At 51.9% G+C, this 14,671-nt stretch overlaps 2 protein-coding genes across 3 annotated transcripts in view; both read right to left on the bottom strand.

The window, feature by feature from the left end:
- The window catches only part of HOXC4 (homeobox C4), a 38,264-nt gene extending 23,991 nt beyond the window's left edge, over nt 1-14,273 (bottom strand). Inside the window, exon 1 of the mRNA XM_012654196.1 lies at nt 13,704-14,273. The gene's annotated coding sequence lies outside the window, so the exon portion shown is untranslated. The remainder of the gene's footprint in view (nt 1-13,703) is intronic.
- On the bottom strand, nt 464-14,273 carry HOXC6 (homeobox C6). 2 transcript variants are annotated; one of them, XM_012654220.1, is made up of 3 exons: nt 13,704-14,273; nt 2,343-2,688; nt 464-1,626 (listed from the first exon to the last, which is right to left on the bottom strand). In XM_012654220.1, exons 2-3 carry the CDS (start codon nt 2,494-2,496, stop codon nt 1,319-1,321), a joined length of 462 nt encoding a protein of 153 aa, XP_012509674.1. In that variant the 5' UTR covers nt 2,497-2,688; nt 13,704-14,273; the 3' UTR covers nt 464-1,318. The 2 variants fall into 2 exon arrangements, with proteins under 2 accessions (XP_012509674.1, XP_012509667.1); XM_012654213.1 differs by lacking the exon at nt 13,704-14,273 and having other exon boundaries at nt 2,343-2,854.
- Nucleotides 14,274-14,671: the final 398 nt, after the last annotated feature.

Genomic DNA, 14,671 nt, shown 5'->3' with positions numbered 1-14,671 from the left:
TCGCAACAGCCGGCCTGGCGCGGGCCAGGGTCTTGCTCACGCGGCGTCCCCCGCCTCCAATTCCGGGAAGTGGGAGGAGGCGACCCTAGTGCCTGAGTAGTGCTTCTTTTCTGCCCTTTCGGGGCTTTGGGCTCAGAAGCGAGGACCCGAGGGTACCACAGGCAGGAAGAAAGGCCTGCGTGGGGATGGTGCTCCATCCGACTAACCCAGCCCCCACCCCAACAAAATCCTATGCGACCTCTGTAGCAGGGTATGAGTTGCTCCGCACAGGGAGCCCAGAGAGGCCTCCCAGCCCCCCAGCGCGATCACGAGGAGAAGCGGAAGGCCAGGGCTCCGCGCCTGGCTCCGGGAAAGACGAGTGCAGAGGGCTTGCAAGCGGCGGCCAGACGCAGGAGCGCTTGGAGCCTGCTCCAACTTTGACCTCAAGGGCCGACGGGCGAGCGAATTAACAGAAATCCCGATATAAACTTTTAAAAATAATATCAGTTTTATTAAATATTCGAGAATGGGTCCAGAGGTCGGATTTATACAGGAGGGTAACACGAGGAGATTTATTTATTTATTTATTCATTTATCTTCTCCTACTGGCTAAACAAACGTCATTCACTTTTTTTCTCTCTTTTTGTGATTTTCCCTCTTTTTTTTTTCCTTTTTAAAATGGGATAGGAACACTGACGGTGCTAAACATAAATATAAATACAGAGACCACAAATACAGCTAAAAATATTCACACAGAAACAGTCACAGTTTGTAAAATGCCATAATGACCCCCCTCCCCAGGATTCTTTAAATACAATTTGCCAGGGTTGGGCATTTGCTGGGGCAGAGGGGCCGGGCAGGGACTTCGGGGAAGTCCTGGGGGTTAGTGTGGGGCCAAGGCACACCCTCCTTGGGCCTTCAGCCCTCCCCTGCTGCCAGGCCGGCCCTGAGGCCCGAAGCAGAGGCCCCAGGGCCCGGAGCCGGCTGGCAGGGGCGGGGGCACCGAGGGAGTCGGGGGAGCCAAGTCCTCATTTGAAGGGAAATCTATGGAATCTGAGTTCAGGGACCGGAGCCCCCAAGGCCTGGGCGGGGGAAGAGGCCTGCTGACAAGCCGAGGAGCTAGTGAGGGAGCAAGGAGGAAGAGGCGCATGGTGAAAGAGAGTTGTGCGGTGAGGGAGGGGTCCGGAGCTGACTTTCAGGTCCACACTTAACTCCCTAATTTCGTTTTAGGGAGCCAAAACACATCAATTGTGCCAGTGATAAATACAGAGTGTGTGATTGAAGGAGAGCTGGGGCAGCGAGGGAGATAGGGAGAGAGGGGTGGCAGGGACAGTCCTGGTCACTCTTTCTGCTTCTCCTCTTCTGTCTCTTCCCGCTTTTCCTCTTTTCCGCCCAGGCTGTCGGCATTGGCCCCTCCGCCGCCCCCCGAGAGCGTGGACGTGAGATTAGACTCTTTTTTCCACTTCATTCGGCGGTTCTGGAACCAGATTTTGATCTGTCGCTCGGTCAGGCAGAGAGCGTTGGCGATCTCGATGCGCCGGCGCCGCGTTAGGTAGCGGTTGAAGTGAAATTCCTTCTCCAGTTCCAGGGTCTGGTACCGCGAGTAGATCTGGCGGCCGCGCCTGCGGTCCGCTCCGTAGCCGACCCCTAGAGATCCGGGCACAAAACACACTAAAAACAATCAGCAAGACGTCCTCCGCAGATGATTTCGCCTAGCAAAGTCCTGACGCTCCCAACTTGGCCAGTAGCTCACAGCCCCCTTGGGCTCCAGTCTTCTCCCTTTTGCCCTGCCCCCCCCACTGGGGGTACAGCCAGAACCCAACTTCATTCAGACCTCCCATAGGGTGGGAGGTGTGTGTCCCCAAGAAAGGTGTTGGGGGGCGGGGCAAAATCAAGCAGAAAGCTGCAAGTCTAAAAGCTGATTTTTTAAAAATCCCAAATGCTGGGGATGAGGGCCCCATTTCTCAAGGACTGGGCTTCCCCATCTCCCCAAGCACTCTAGCTCCTTGGAAACTTATCCCCACTTCTCTGCCCTCCCCTCTCCCCCTCCCTTCTCCTCAGCCTGACTCGACTTTGGGGGGCTCCCTCATCCTCTGCTCCCTCCCCTCATCCCCTGCCCTGTTCCTGCCCCCTCAGCTCGCCTTGAAGCCCTCCAATCCGTCAGGGGCCAAGGGGGCCAGGCCCCTGTGAGCGAGCGGGAGGCGAGCTGAAGGGGCAGAAGAGGGGGCCCTGTCTCGGCGAGGAGACGAGCGTGATTGTTTTTATGGGGCCATAAAAAACTCTCTCCGCCCGTTCTTCTAGGGAAGCCGGTCATAAAGCCAGTTCAGTTTATTTAATTTATATCTCGGAGCTGTAAAACTCACCACTGTGCGAATTCATTCGCTGCATCCAGGGGTAAATCTGGATACTGGCTTTCTGGTCCTGGGGCGCAGTCCTGCCCTGCTCAGAACTAAAATCCTGAGCGATTGAGGTCTGTGTGTTATGTCCTAAGGTGTTTTGTCTGCAGTTTGAGAGCATGTCTTTCTCCTGGTAAAAGGAATTAGATCCATAGTCATACGGCCCCCGGCTGGAACTGAACACGACATTCTCCTGTGGCGAATAAAAGGGAGTCGAGTAGATCCGGTTCTGGGCAACGGCCGCTCCATAGGTCGAGAAATGCCTCACTGGATCATAGGCGGTGGAATTGAGGGCGACGTTGGGGAGGACGTCCTGGCCCCCGGCGAGGTGGCAGGATAAGGAAGGGTTAGTGAAGTAGGAATTCATCCCTTTGCCTTTACCTGGTCGGGCTATGATTTCTTTAATATTTATTTCTGTCTCCAGTTTGTACTCGGAACTAGATGGTTATAGGGACGGCTCCAATCCAGGACAGACAAAATGACAAAGTCAGCTGACCCCCTTCCAGCCAATCGTAAGCCAGATGTCAAGAAGGGGGAAAAAAATCGCTTCTGCTTCTGTTGATTCCCTAGTTGAGACTGTGTGCTTTGAAAGTAAGACTTGGGTTTCCTTTAAAAATATATATGTAAGAGAACTGGTCTGGGGGTGAAAGAGGGGTGCACCTTCGTGAGCAGGGCCTTGGGGCCCAGAGAAGGAGAGCTACACTCCCAGGAAATCTCTCAGCCCCAGCTAACTTTGCTGTTCTGTGGCCAGAGCCAGGGCTGAAGGAATCCCTGTATTTTCAATCTGATTTCATCTTTTATATCTGCCCCCTTCTAAAATTACATCCTGATTTCTTCATGGGAGGAGCTCCCTCCCAGCTCAGGGGAGTCCCCAGAAATCTTACAGGAAATCCTGGTTTTGACACTCCATGGAGTAAGTCCCCATCACTAAACCGGTATTTTTTCCCAATAATTAAAAAAAATCAGTAGAAAGAAATTTCATAAAACATGGTGCCCAGAAGAAGGAGAGTGTGGCTGAGAGTCTTGGGTATAGGAGGGATGTGGGGAGCAACTAGGTCTAAAGGGTCAAGGGTGAGACTTTGGGAAACACTGGCAGAGCTGAAGTGGGCAAAGGGGCCATGCATTTGCTTTCCTTTGCCTGCTTGCCCCCATCTGCCTGCTCGGGACCCCCTTTTGGGGAAGACTCTCGCAGCATTTTTGCCTAAAAGGGAAAATGCATAAAAATGCAAAGAATAAAGAGAAGAAGAAGTAAAAGATGAGAAAGAGAAAGAAGAGAAGAAAGGAAGACGAAAGAAAACTCTGAGAGTCTTTCTAGGGACATCAACTCCTGTTTATGTTGGTGAGAATTTATGATTTGGAGCCAGCGAGGACCGGTGGGGCAATTCACATTGGATCCAGCCAGAAAGAGAAGGCTAGTGGGGCTCTGATGGACAGTTGGCTTCTTGCAGGCTCAAGCGTCTGCACAGGTCAGAGCCCCCTGCCCCCTCCGGACTCACAGCCCTGCCAGGAGAGGCGTCCCTGGACCTGAGCTCTGGGGCTTGGAGACTTCAGTAAAGAGCTCCTGGGGAGCTCTTCCCAAGTGCCAGTCATCCCTGGTGGGGCTGGGCCTCTCCGCGCCTCTACCCCCAATTTTTTCCACGTTGAGACTGAGCAAAAGGAAGAGATGGTTAGGAAAAGGGAGCTGAGTCCGAGGCTTCCGAGGGAGCCGCAGTGGGCGAACTGAAACAGGGGAAGGTGTACAGATGGGTTTTTTTCTCCTGATTAATCCAAACTTAATTTGATATCGTGACATAGGCTGAAAATGCTTTGAGTTGACAAAGAGGGGGCAGTGGGGAGTGCGCAGGGAGCAGTGAAAGCTCATATTTTCCTCTCACCATTTGGGGGGGGGGGACTGGCTATAACAAGAACCCGGATGTCGCCGGATTTTATGATCTTTTCCTTCTGTGTAACAAAGCAGAGTAATCAATGGGTAGCAATAAAGCCATAAACGGGACTACGCTGGGAAAAAACTCGTTTATTCATCTTCTGTAACGTTAAGGTTTCCCTGGAGTGTCGCTAGGGGGGAAAAATAAAGTTTTCGAACCCAAAAGCAGACAGTGTGTAGAGACAACATGTTAGTTAATACATGAACCTCGTTAAGGGGTTGAAGAGTCTTCCTGCCAGACAATTTGTGTTGGCTTTTAAAAATACAGCCCTAATCCTTCAGAAAGGAGTGAAATTTGTTGGTATTTGGAAAAGTAGGGGAAAGACCCCTATAATTGTAAAAGTTCCTCCTCTTGAACCACACTTTCTTCTCCCCAAGGAGATGAAGGTGAAAGGGTAGAGGAGGGTTTTTAAATTAAGAAAGAAATTTGAGATGAGTTATCTTATTTTGGGGTGACATGGCAGGTACACAAACATAGAAGCCAACATGAGTTGCTTTTCGCTCTAGAATCCAGCTGTCTTCAGTTTCATGGCATGCCTGGGCAGAGCTTTCCAACAGCTGGTTTGCGCTCCAGGCCCCCTGGAGGGCAAGAGGTAGGGGGGAGAGAGAACAAGGGGAGAGTTCCTTGGGGGCTGAGCTAGGGAACAAGTCAGTGCACCCCTGGACAGAAGTAACCTCTCTCAAAGTTCCCAGCCTCCTTTCTGCCCTGAGGGTAGTGGCGTAACAAGTAGAAGGGGCCAGAAAAGAGACAGTAAATTTCCCCCCCACTTCAGAGAGAGATTGCTAGAGGGATAAATCACGTCAGTGATATTTCCTTCAAGATATTAAATTGTTGCAATGTACAACAAATTGAATGATGGAAGATAGGATGTCTTAATGAGGTTTCACTTTCAATGAGTGTTGATTTTCTATGTATCTTAAAATCTCTTTTATGGGTGGGTAGGGGAGGGAGGGACCTTGGAAGAAAGAAGGTGCTTCTGGGGAAGCATGTGCTACGGTCCCCCAGCAAGGATGGCAGGGTTTCCTTAACCCTCTTCAACCAAGTCTGGAGAGGAAAGGGGCCCCAAAGTTAGGGAGATTCTCTTTCGGGGCCTAAAGGCGGTGGGCTTAGGGGGGTGGGCGACCTAAGGAGCAGAATGTAAGTCTCAGGCCCGGAAAGTTAAGTGTTTTATTACGTCCCTAAACAGAGGGCAGAGACTGAAAGGTCTCGCCGATTTATAATGAACAGAAACCAGCTGCTGGGTGAAAAAGGCAGAAATGTTGGAAGGGGGAGAGAAGGGGAAGCAGAAATACAAATAAATTCCCTCACTGCTTAAAGAATTGCAGCAAAATTAATTTCCACCACACTCTCTCCCATCACCTTCCTTCATTCCTGAGGAAAGAAGCCTTCTTCTTTCAGTTAGATCTTTAATTATGCAGCTGAAATTTGCTGGAAGGATTCGATCCAAGGGGGAAGAGCTGGTCAGATGAGCCCGATCTTTCCTCCTTTGGATTATATTTTCCTTTTCCCGTTTCATGTTAATTTTATTTTTTTGGCAAAAGAAGGGCTTTGGGGGAAAATTGGGACTTGGATTTTTCTAAATATATTTATATTTTCCTGTTAAATTTGTCTGAAAACAATTATGGAAACTCATCAGCAGAAGCAAGAACAGATGTTTTATTAAAACTGCAGTTGAGCTCTGTAAATATGCACAAGTCTTGGGAAGGAAAGGAGAGAACTTATTCTTTGTTTCTATAAAACAAGCCTAGAGAAATCAGAAAACCTTCCCCATCAGGCCCGCAGGTCTCTGTGCTGCTGCCCTGGCTCCCTGGTCTCCCGAATCAGGCATTTGGATGGGGCTTGGTGTCAAGAGCAGATTTTGGTTTCCAAAGCTTTAATAAGTGAATTCAAAAACAGGATTCGGAAAAACACCAAAAAGGAATAAAGGGGGAAAGTTACCATTTGCTGCTCCAGTCCTCACAATTCAAAACACATGATTTTAGAGAGCTCTAATTATAGGAGAGAAATTCACTGCCTGTGCCTAGGACCCCTGGGTGGGGTGCAGTCACTGGCCTGGAGTCCCCAAGGCTAAGGGTCCTATTGGAGGCTGGGTACTTGATGGATTCCCAGGGCGAGTTAAGCACTCAACTCCGGCCTTCCCCTGCTCCAGGCCAGGGAAAGGCTGGGGGCCTGTGTGGCACTGAACTGGAGAGAGCGGGTGGGACTGGACCCCGGCCCTGAAGAGGTTCAGAGGTTCATGAGCAGGCCTCACCTTGCTGTCCTTTGCTTTCCACCCTGCTCTTGGAAATATATTAATTTTGGAGGGAGGGGATATTTGAAGTGAATGGGATAAGATCTGGAATTTTTATTTGAAGACAGTCTTTTCCAGAGGTCATGCTTAGTTTGTGTTCTGCCGGTCTCCTCTTTTTGCCCAGAACCTCCAAACTGCGCAGATGTTTGTGACTCACCCACCCTTGCACACAAACACACACTCCATTCCTGGCTGCCTCGCCGCCAACTACAGCTCCAAGCCTCCGGAGGAGGCCGTTCAGGGACCCGAACACTGGAGCTGCAGGAGTCAGCACTCAGCGCTCGGCCTGGGCGCTTGGCTGCCTGGAAGCGACTGCAGCTGCCCAACCGTGCCCCCCCACCCCCAATTCTCACTTTCCGGAGCGGGAGAAGAGGTTGCCCCGCCGGCCCCTTTTGTGCCACTGGGCGAGGACTAAAATCCCTCTTACAGAGAAAGCCGCCTTTCAATAATTGCTCAGCTCACCTCACAATCGCACTATTTGGTTAAGGCTTTGCTGCTCTAGAGTAACTGCTCAGATGGCCCGACTGGCTTATGATTAGATTTTTTAATTTAAAAATTATAAAATAAATCCTACTCCAAATGCCTGTTGTGTGTATAAGCTCCTTTGATCTCCGTGGAACTCCTAGTAAAAAGGATTGCAAGGAGAGCCTCCAGCTCTGCCAGAGAACCTGAACGCAGGGAACTGGGTCTGCTTGGGAACACCAAAGCAAGGCTCACCTAAGGGGCTCCCACTTTCTCATAGATAGGGTGGGGCAAGTTGTCTGAGCACATGTTCCCCCCCTCCATATACACACTGCATTCCAAAAAGGAGCATGCCTGCCTTCTCCTTTCAAAGTTCAGGCATGGAGAAAAGTGAAATTTGACACACCCAACCCGGAAATGGATCCCATTTGGGGGTTCTGATATTCTGGGGACAGGGCCCAGGCTGGCCAGCTGAAGGGAGTTGGGGGTCAGCAGGGAGGAGGGAAGGAGAAAGAGGCCAGATGGGGCATGTCAAGCTGCTGAGAACTGCCCCAAACACCTCGGAGGCCTGCACTAGTGGCTCTTTTGAGCTAAGAAGAGGTTGAGAGGCTGCCGGAGCTGCTTTTGCTTTATTGCAATTAAACAGAGAAGAAAGGTATACAGAGGGGCTCTGCTAACTCATGTCATATTTCCTCGCCTCCTTTTTCTTTCCAGATTTCTTCCTGACCTTTCCTTACTGGCACTCCACCTACCGCTGCCACCATCAGCAGATACAAACTCTCTTATGGTATTGCCATTTGGCATTTGTTTGGCTTCTCAATTACTTCTCTGGCTTAAGGTTAATAAATAAAATAGGTCGCAAGCATCTCTGTCCCATCACACTCAGACCTGAGCCCCTTCTGGCTCCATCTGGAAAAAATCATTTCTGGCTTTTTGGGGCCTGGCCCCCAACCCTCCCACTCTATCGGAAGCAGCTGAGTATCGGCTGAGGAGGGCGCTGGGGACACCGCATCTCATCTCCACTGGGAATGGGGAGGTAGCTCAGATGCACAGGGACATTTGGGGGGGGGTGTAAGGCAAGTGGCCCTGCTTGGCCCAGGAGAGAAAATTAAAATCCAGAATAATTTCAGCCCCCAGGAGAGGGCTTCAAAATGGTGTCAGATGAGGGAGAAGCGGCAATAGCAAAATATGCTACTTTGCATTAGGCCAAAGGATCCCTAACTTGCTGGCTTCGCTTATGCTCCTCTACATCAAGCATTGCTTGGACCCATTTTGGAGGTTCATGAGAACTGTAAAATTCAAGAACTCGGCATTTATGACATCACAGTGGATTATCACAGAAGTTATATAAGGCAGGAGTTTTGTGTGTGGGTGCCTGGCCTTCCCTCACTCTTTTTTCCTTTCCCCCTTATTTTTCCCCTGGTCTAACTTCTCCCGCTTGAAAATATAATGTTATTATGTTCTGGAACAATAAGCCAACAATAAAACATCCTCTTCATTTCCCTATAAATAATTTTATCCTTTATTGTTTGCAGTTCTGAAAGAACCATTTAATTTGTGTTGGCAAAAAGAGGCAGAGAGATGGGGAGGGGGAAATTAATTTCAGAAATGAGAATATTACTTACTTCAATGATAGTCTTTTAAATTTGATAGCCAGAAGCAAAATTAAAGGCTAACAGTGGCCTCTCTGACTCTACACCTGGTGGGATTGGAGATTTATAGGATCTTTAGCAAAGAACTAATTTAATTTTGTAGGATTTGCTTAAATTCACTGCTATTTTGGGGAGCTGAGGAGAGGGAAGGATGGGGGCAGAGCAACATGCTTTATCTAGTTTTACGAATCCACCAACATTACCCTGATTTAAAACCCAACAACCTGTGTCTCAGGGAAACTCCTGCACAAGGGAGTAGAGGAGGGGGTGAGGGGGGGGTGGGCTCAACTTTCTCAGTGACTGTGGCCCCCTTAACCAAGTGGTTACCAGAGGGAAGGAAGAAAAGCTGGAGGCAAGGGGAGGGCTGCTCGTAAGTCTCTCCACCACAGGGACACCTGGAGGTTTATGGTGTCCCCATAATTCCCCTGACCCTATAAACAGCTGCCCTATTTTAAGAGGATTTCTGCTTCCTCCTTTCGGAAAGGGAGAATGAAGGAGCATGTTAGGGTGGGAGGGGGTTGCTGGAAAGGGGAGGGAGTTGGGGATATCGCTGCACTTTGTTCTCCTGGGCGAGTTTGCTGGTTTGGCGGGTTTCTGACGCAGGGTGGCAGCAGACAAAACAAGTAAACAACTCACAGACACAATAAACAGGAGCGGCTGTGGCGCGGTGGCAGAGGACGTAGGCTGGGTGAGAGGCACAGTCCTGGGGTAATGTCACCCCAGCACTCAGGGTGGCCGAGGCCCAAAAAGCCTGAGGCCAGGCTCGGTGAAGGGCGGAAGGAAGGTAGAAGAAAGCTGCACACCTTGGGGCACAGCATGTCTGGACAGGACAGTCTTGGGAGGAACCTGATAGTCTAGGGAGCAGCAGAAAACCCCTCCAGCCCAGTTCCTGCTCTTACTTTCTTTTATGGGGTTTTCCGCTGACATTTATATTTCCCCTCCACTCTGTCTTTTCGTGGCTCTGGAAGGGAGAAAACCTGGGAAAGGAGGCCCATTAATTCCCAGCCTCGGCAGCCCATACTCCGTGCTCCAGGCCCAGCTTCCTCTCCCGCATCACCCAGGCCAGCCTTCTCCCTGGCCCAGCCTTGCCCTGGATCAGGTAGCAGACAGGAATAAAATGCTGTTCTACCAGTAACCAGATCTGGGTATTTGGGGGGCTGACCGTAGAGAGCTCCTAATCTGCCTCCGCAGATGCAGGCGGGGGTGAGCAGCCAGGGCAGGCAGGGATAGGGACCGATATTCACCACACACCTAAATCCTTCTGGCTTGCCTTCTCCACCAGCCTCTCCAAGCACCCTGGCCAACAGCCACTCCAGACCACTGCCCAGAGGCCACCTTATTAACCACTCCAATCCCTTCATCACCCCAGTGAGGCTTCCAGCACCAGGGCTGACTACTTGGAACTGCTCGCAGGCCCACCACACCCAAGCAACGAGTCCCACAGAACTCACTTTGAAGACAACTGGGTTCCCCTTGTAAAATAGTCTTTAAGCTGGGAAAGTTTGTGGGGAGATATGGAGAGAAAGCAGAAGGGATTTAATATTTCCCCAGCCCAGCTGCTTGAACAGCAAAAGCAATAAGGTCTGAGAAAGCCTTTGTGGCATCTGTTGGTTACTGGAACCCGCATACTCCGATTCCAGCGCACACATATTTCCAGCAAAGCATGCACAGAGGACCTCTGCTGTGCACCCGGTGCCTCTATGAGCCCACTCTCATCTAGTGAAGGCTAACAAAATTTTGCACGCACATAAAACGGTGTTTGAGTGAATATAGGCATGGTAATATACAATGAACCACCAAAGAAATATGAGTCTGTATATATTCATGCATAAGTCTGAGTCTATACATTTGAGCCTGTATATAATAAATGCATAACACTACCAAGTCTGGTTGCAGAACACAATAGCCAGCCCAACAAGGTTGCTTTATCCAAACAAGGTCGCATTTTCCGTGGGGATCACAACTGTCAGACCAGGGAGAGAAAGGGTTTGCTCTGCCCATTTCTCCTTAGCTAGGAATCGGCGCATGAAATACAGTGGATGGCAGGGCTGACAAAGCACCCCTCTTAAGGGGCAGGCCTGAGAGTTCCCAAAGAATGGGCTCAGAGGGGAAGACTGGGGCCCTGAGCCCAGGGAATGCTGCCAGGCCCTGACCCACAGATTCAATGTCTCTGCCCAGCCTCAGCCTGGGGTGTGCATAGTTTTTGAGCCAGATTCTATTCTCAGCCACACTGGCTATTATTAGATAATCACAGAAGAGCTCTCCTGCAGTAAGGACCATGTCTGCAGGGAATTTGGCCTGCAAGGAGGCTGAGGGTTGCCGCTGGTGTCCCTTCTTACGCTTCTGTTTGAATGCCAGAGAGACAGAGAAAGAACGGAAAGAAAAGCGAAAGTAACTGGGAGGCTGAGGACTGGTGACAATCGGTTAGGGTTTGGTTTATCCCCTGGCCAGACTGGAATACCAGGGACAGTCACCGCTGCTATGCTTTCTCTGCTTACCTCTGACTCAGGAGGACCGGTCTAGGGGTGAAGGACATAGGGTAAGGTGGGGGCCTTCAGGATTCTAGCTAGGAAGGGACAAAAAATTGATAAAAATCTTATAGAGGGACACTTGAGGATTGGTGCTGTTAAGCGGTCAACCTCGAGCACTAGCACCCCAAAATCTCGCTGTCAGCACATCCAATTAGATCCCTGTAGGCCTAGAGATATACCCCAGCCTCGCCCGGGCCCGCCCCTCTGATGGGAGGGGACCCCTCCAATATTCCAGGTGAATCTCCACCGGCCTGGATGGCCTTCTCTGGAAAAGGTTTTCTTTGGGGGCAAACAAAGGAGACTTATGCTCCCTCACCCCCATCAGTGTATCCATCCAAAGGGGAGGAGGAGGCGGACAAAATACAGGCGAAAGAAAAGAAATAGAGGCCTCACCAGTCGGCGGTTCCCACATTACGCCAGGAAAAAGGCTCCTATTTTCGGGCCTCTCGGGCCCCTCCACTGTCCCACCGTACTCCCCTTGCCCTTTTCAGGTCCCACAGACTCCAGGTCTCGGCCTGCCGCAACCTGGATAACCCGGGCGTCAGCCTATGGGCCCTGCCTGAGCGGCAGGAGAGCGCGCGGCAGCCGGAGCAGGCGGCGGGCTGGGCCCATTTGGGGAGAGCCAAGCGCTTTTCTCGATCGTAAACAAGGAACGCGAAATTAGCCCCTCGCCAGACGCCTCTGCCGACACGCTAGTCCTATGGGGGGGAGGGGGAGAGAAAATGCCATTTCTTCCCCCGGGAGAATACCTCACAGGCCTTTATGTCCGCGGCGAAAGGGAAATTTTGGGGGGGGCAAGAGAGGAAGGGAAGAGGATTGTAGGGGGAGGGGAGAGAAGATTCACCATCAGCTCCGGCCCAGGGGGTTTGATTTGAATACAATCAAACTGCATTTTTAAGAATGTGATAAAAAGACGAGTTCCCCCCACCTCATACTCTCCCCTCCAGGCGACGGGTCAGGGTTTAAACAGGAAATCCTGGAGCGATCCCCTCCCCCACTGAAGCTTGGCGCAGAATCCCGGTCGCGCCTCTGGGAGAGGATGGGCGGGGGGCGTCTTGGCTGGATTGAAGGTGAGTCTGGCCCCCAGACTCTCGGAACTCCCCAGCAATATGCACCACCCCCCAGCTGTGGGGTGTGTCTGCCTGTGTGTCAGAGCGTTTAAATGTGTGTCGCCCTTTATGAAATTCACACATATAGGTGACGCCTGGGACCCAGGCCGGGGAGTAGGGCGGGGTCATACATCAAACTGCAACACATTCAGGGCCACGTACATTTGGAAGAAATTAAGCCACTGTGTTATGAAACCATATGTGTCGGGTTAAGACTATACAACACACCATTAGCACCAATTTTTAGGAAGATCCCGAGCGCGCAGGACCCTCCTGGCCGCCCCTTTCTGAAGCCCCTACCCCATAAGCCAGCTGCCCCTTGAGTCCTCACTGCCTCCACAGCACCCAGAAGGCCCTGCCAGCCAGGCCTGGGCCTGTCCCCGCCCAGCCTGGGGCCTCCCCCTTTCCCACCTCCGCCCCAGACAAGGCAGGTCCTAGCCTAGAGCAGCCATGCGAGGCGGATGAAGCCGTCCAGTGTACATCCCGGGTGGGATGGGCGCGGTTGCGGGTGGGGGCCGCTGGACCCAGGAAGGGAAAGCGGATAGGTGTCTTTTCTCTGAGCCCAAGATGGCTTTTGAGCACCACATCCCCCACCCCCACCCTCCATCCAATGCAGGGCACCTCCCACCCTTCCATCCGCGCGGGTGGGGGCGGGAGCAGGGGGTGGGCAGAAGCTCTCCCCTCCACTGACGCGCACCAGCCGCCAGCCTCCCCCCTAATTGCCAATTAACGGTCCAGCCGTTGGCCTAGCTGCGCTGGCTTCCTGCTCGGCGGCCCGGCCCTGGGCCCACACTGCGCATGTCTGAGCTCTGGCTGTCGCGCTCTCTGGGAGGGAGGGGGCTGCCAGACAGGGAGGGGGCGCTGGAAAGTTTGTCTGGGGTTTGGGGGGCTGACTTTGCCCAGGGAGCAATGGGCACAGCCTACAGGTTCTCCCTCCTGCCCTGGACTTTGAGCTTCCAGGCCCCCTCCGTCCCAGTCTCATTAGCCAAGAGGCCGGAGATCTGTAATAAACGGGTACTGACACAGTGGGCACCCGACAGAGGGCCCGCGTCCTAGACCCCAGGCTTGCAGCCCACAGGCATAGTCCCCTTGCCCCCCGACTTCCCCCTCCCCCGCCAACTCCCAACTTTGGCGCACAGGGACATCAGGACAACACACTCGCCCACTACCGGTTACCAGTATTCCAGTTTAACCCCCTTTCTCCCTCCCCTTTTCCTCCCCATAATTACCCACGCGCCCACCCTCTCGCCAGCCCCCTTTCCTCTCTAACCAAGACAAGCCGCTGCTGTCCTTATCTCGAAACCGCCACCCAGCTACGGACCATTAGTTACATATTTGAACCAATAAGGAAACACTTACCGGGCGCTGCTGTCACTCTCCCTCTCTCCCTCTCTCTCTGCCTCTCTCTCTCCCACTCTCTGTCTTTCTCGTCTTCCCTCATTCTGTGCCGCTGCCGAGCCTGTCTCAGCTCCACACACATATATACTTTATATAAATTCAAAAATAAAAAAGAACAATCCTAATAATAAAAAAACAAAATTAAGGAGAGTTGCAAGAAGAGGGCAGGAGGGAGAGCCTGGGAGAGGGGAGGGGCGGAGGCATCTGCAGCTCCCTATCTCGACTCCTGCTCCCGCATTCCTCCTGCCCCTTGGGGGCCAGAGGGTCGGGAAGGGAGAGAGATGCCCTCAACTCCTGCCTCTCCCCTCCCATCCCCACCCTTCCCAAGTGCCCCCAGCTTCGGCAACTCCACCTGAGAGGAAAAAAATTAAATGGGGGGAAAATAATTATTAATCAGATTAATAAAAAAAAATATATATATACTGGTAATGAAGGGAGCGCCCAGCGCAGGTTTCCCTGGCAATGGTTAGGCTCTTACAGGGAGGACTGTTCTGCGGAGCGCTCCGAACGGACAAACCACAATAAAAAGTTCACGTTCATGGATGGAATCCACATGACTTCTTGTGGCCAATCCAACTTGTGAGTCGATCGTAAACTTTTATTACTCAGCTGTAAATTTTCTGCAAACAACCGGGAATGCGATGCATTTGTGTAGCGTGTGCAAATGGGCGCCGCGGTCGCCATGTTTACCCAATTCTCTCAGAGAGGGAGCATCCCCCGACCCCCACCCCACCCCCACCCACCGCCCACTCCCCACGGCCGGGCTGCTCCAGGCGAGCGTGGAAAAAGCAGAGGGCAGACGCAGGGAGGAAAGAAGGAAGGTTCAGGCGACTGCTTCTCCTTGCTGTGCCGAATTTTAAATATTTTCTTTAATAAATGGGGGTATTAAGGTTGGATCTGGGGGAATCAAAGCTTTGCAAAGATTTGTG

This window comes from Propithecus coquereli, unplaced genomic scaffold (genome assembly GCF_000956105.1).
Source record: "Propithecus coquereli isolate 6110/MARCELLA unplaced genomic scaffold, Pcoq_1.0 Scaffold111, whole genome shotgun sequence".
Taxonomy (NCBI): Eukaryota; Metazoa; Chordata; class Mammalia; order Primates; family Indriidae; genus Propithecus; species Propithecus coquereli.
The sequence above is the reverse complement of the archived record's forward strand: the minus strand, read 5'-3'. Positions and strand labels throughout refer to the sequence as shown.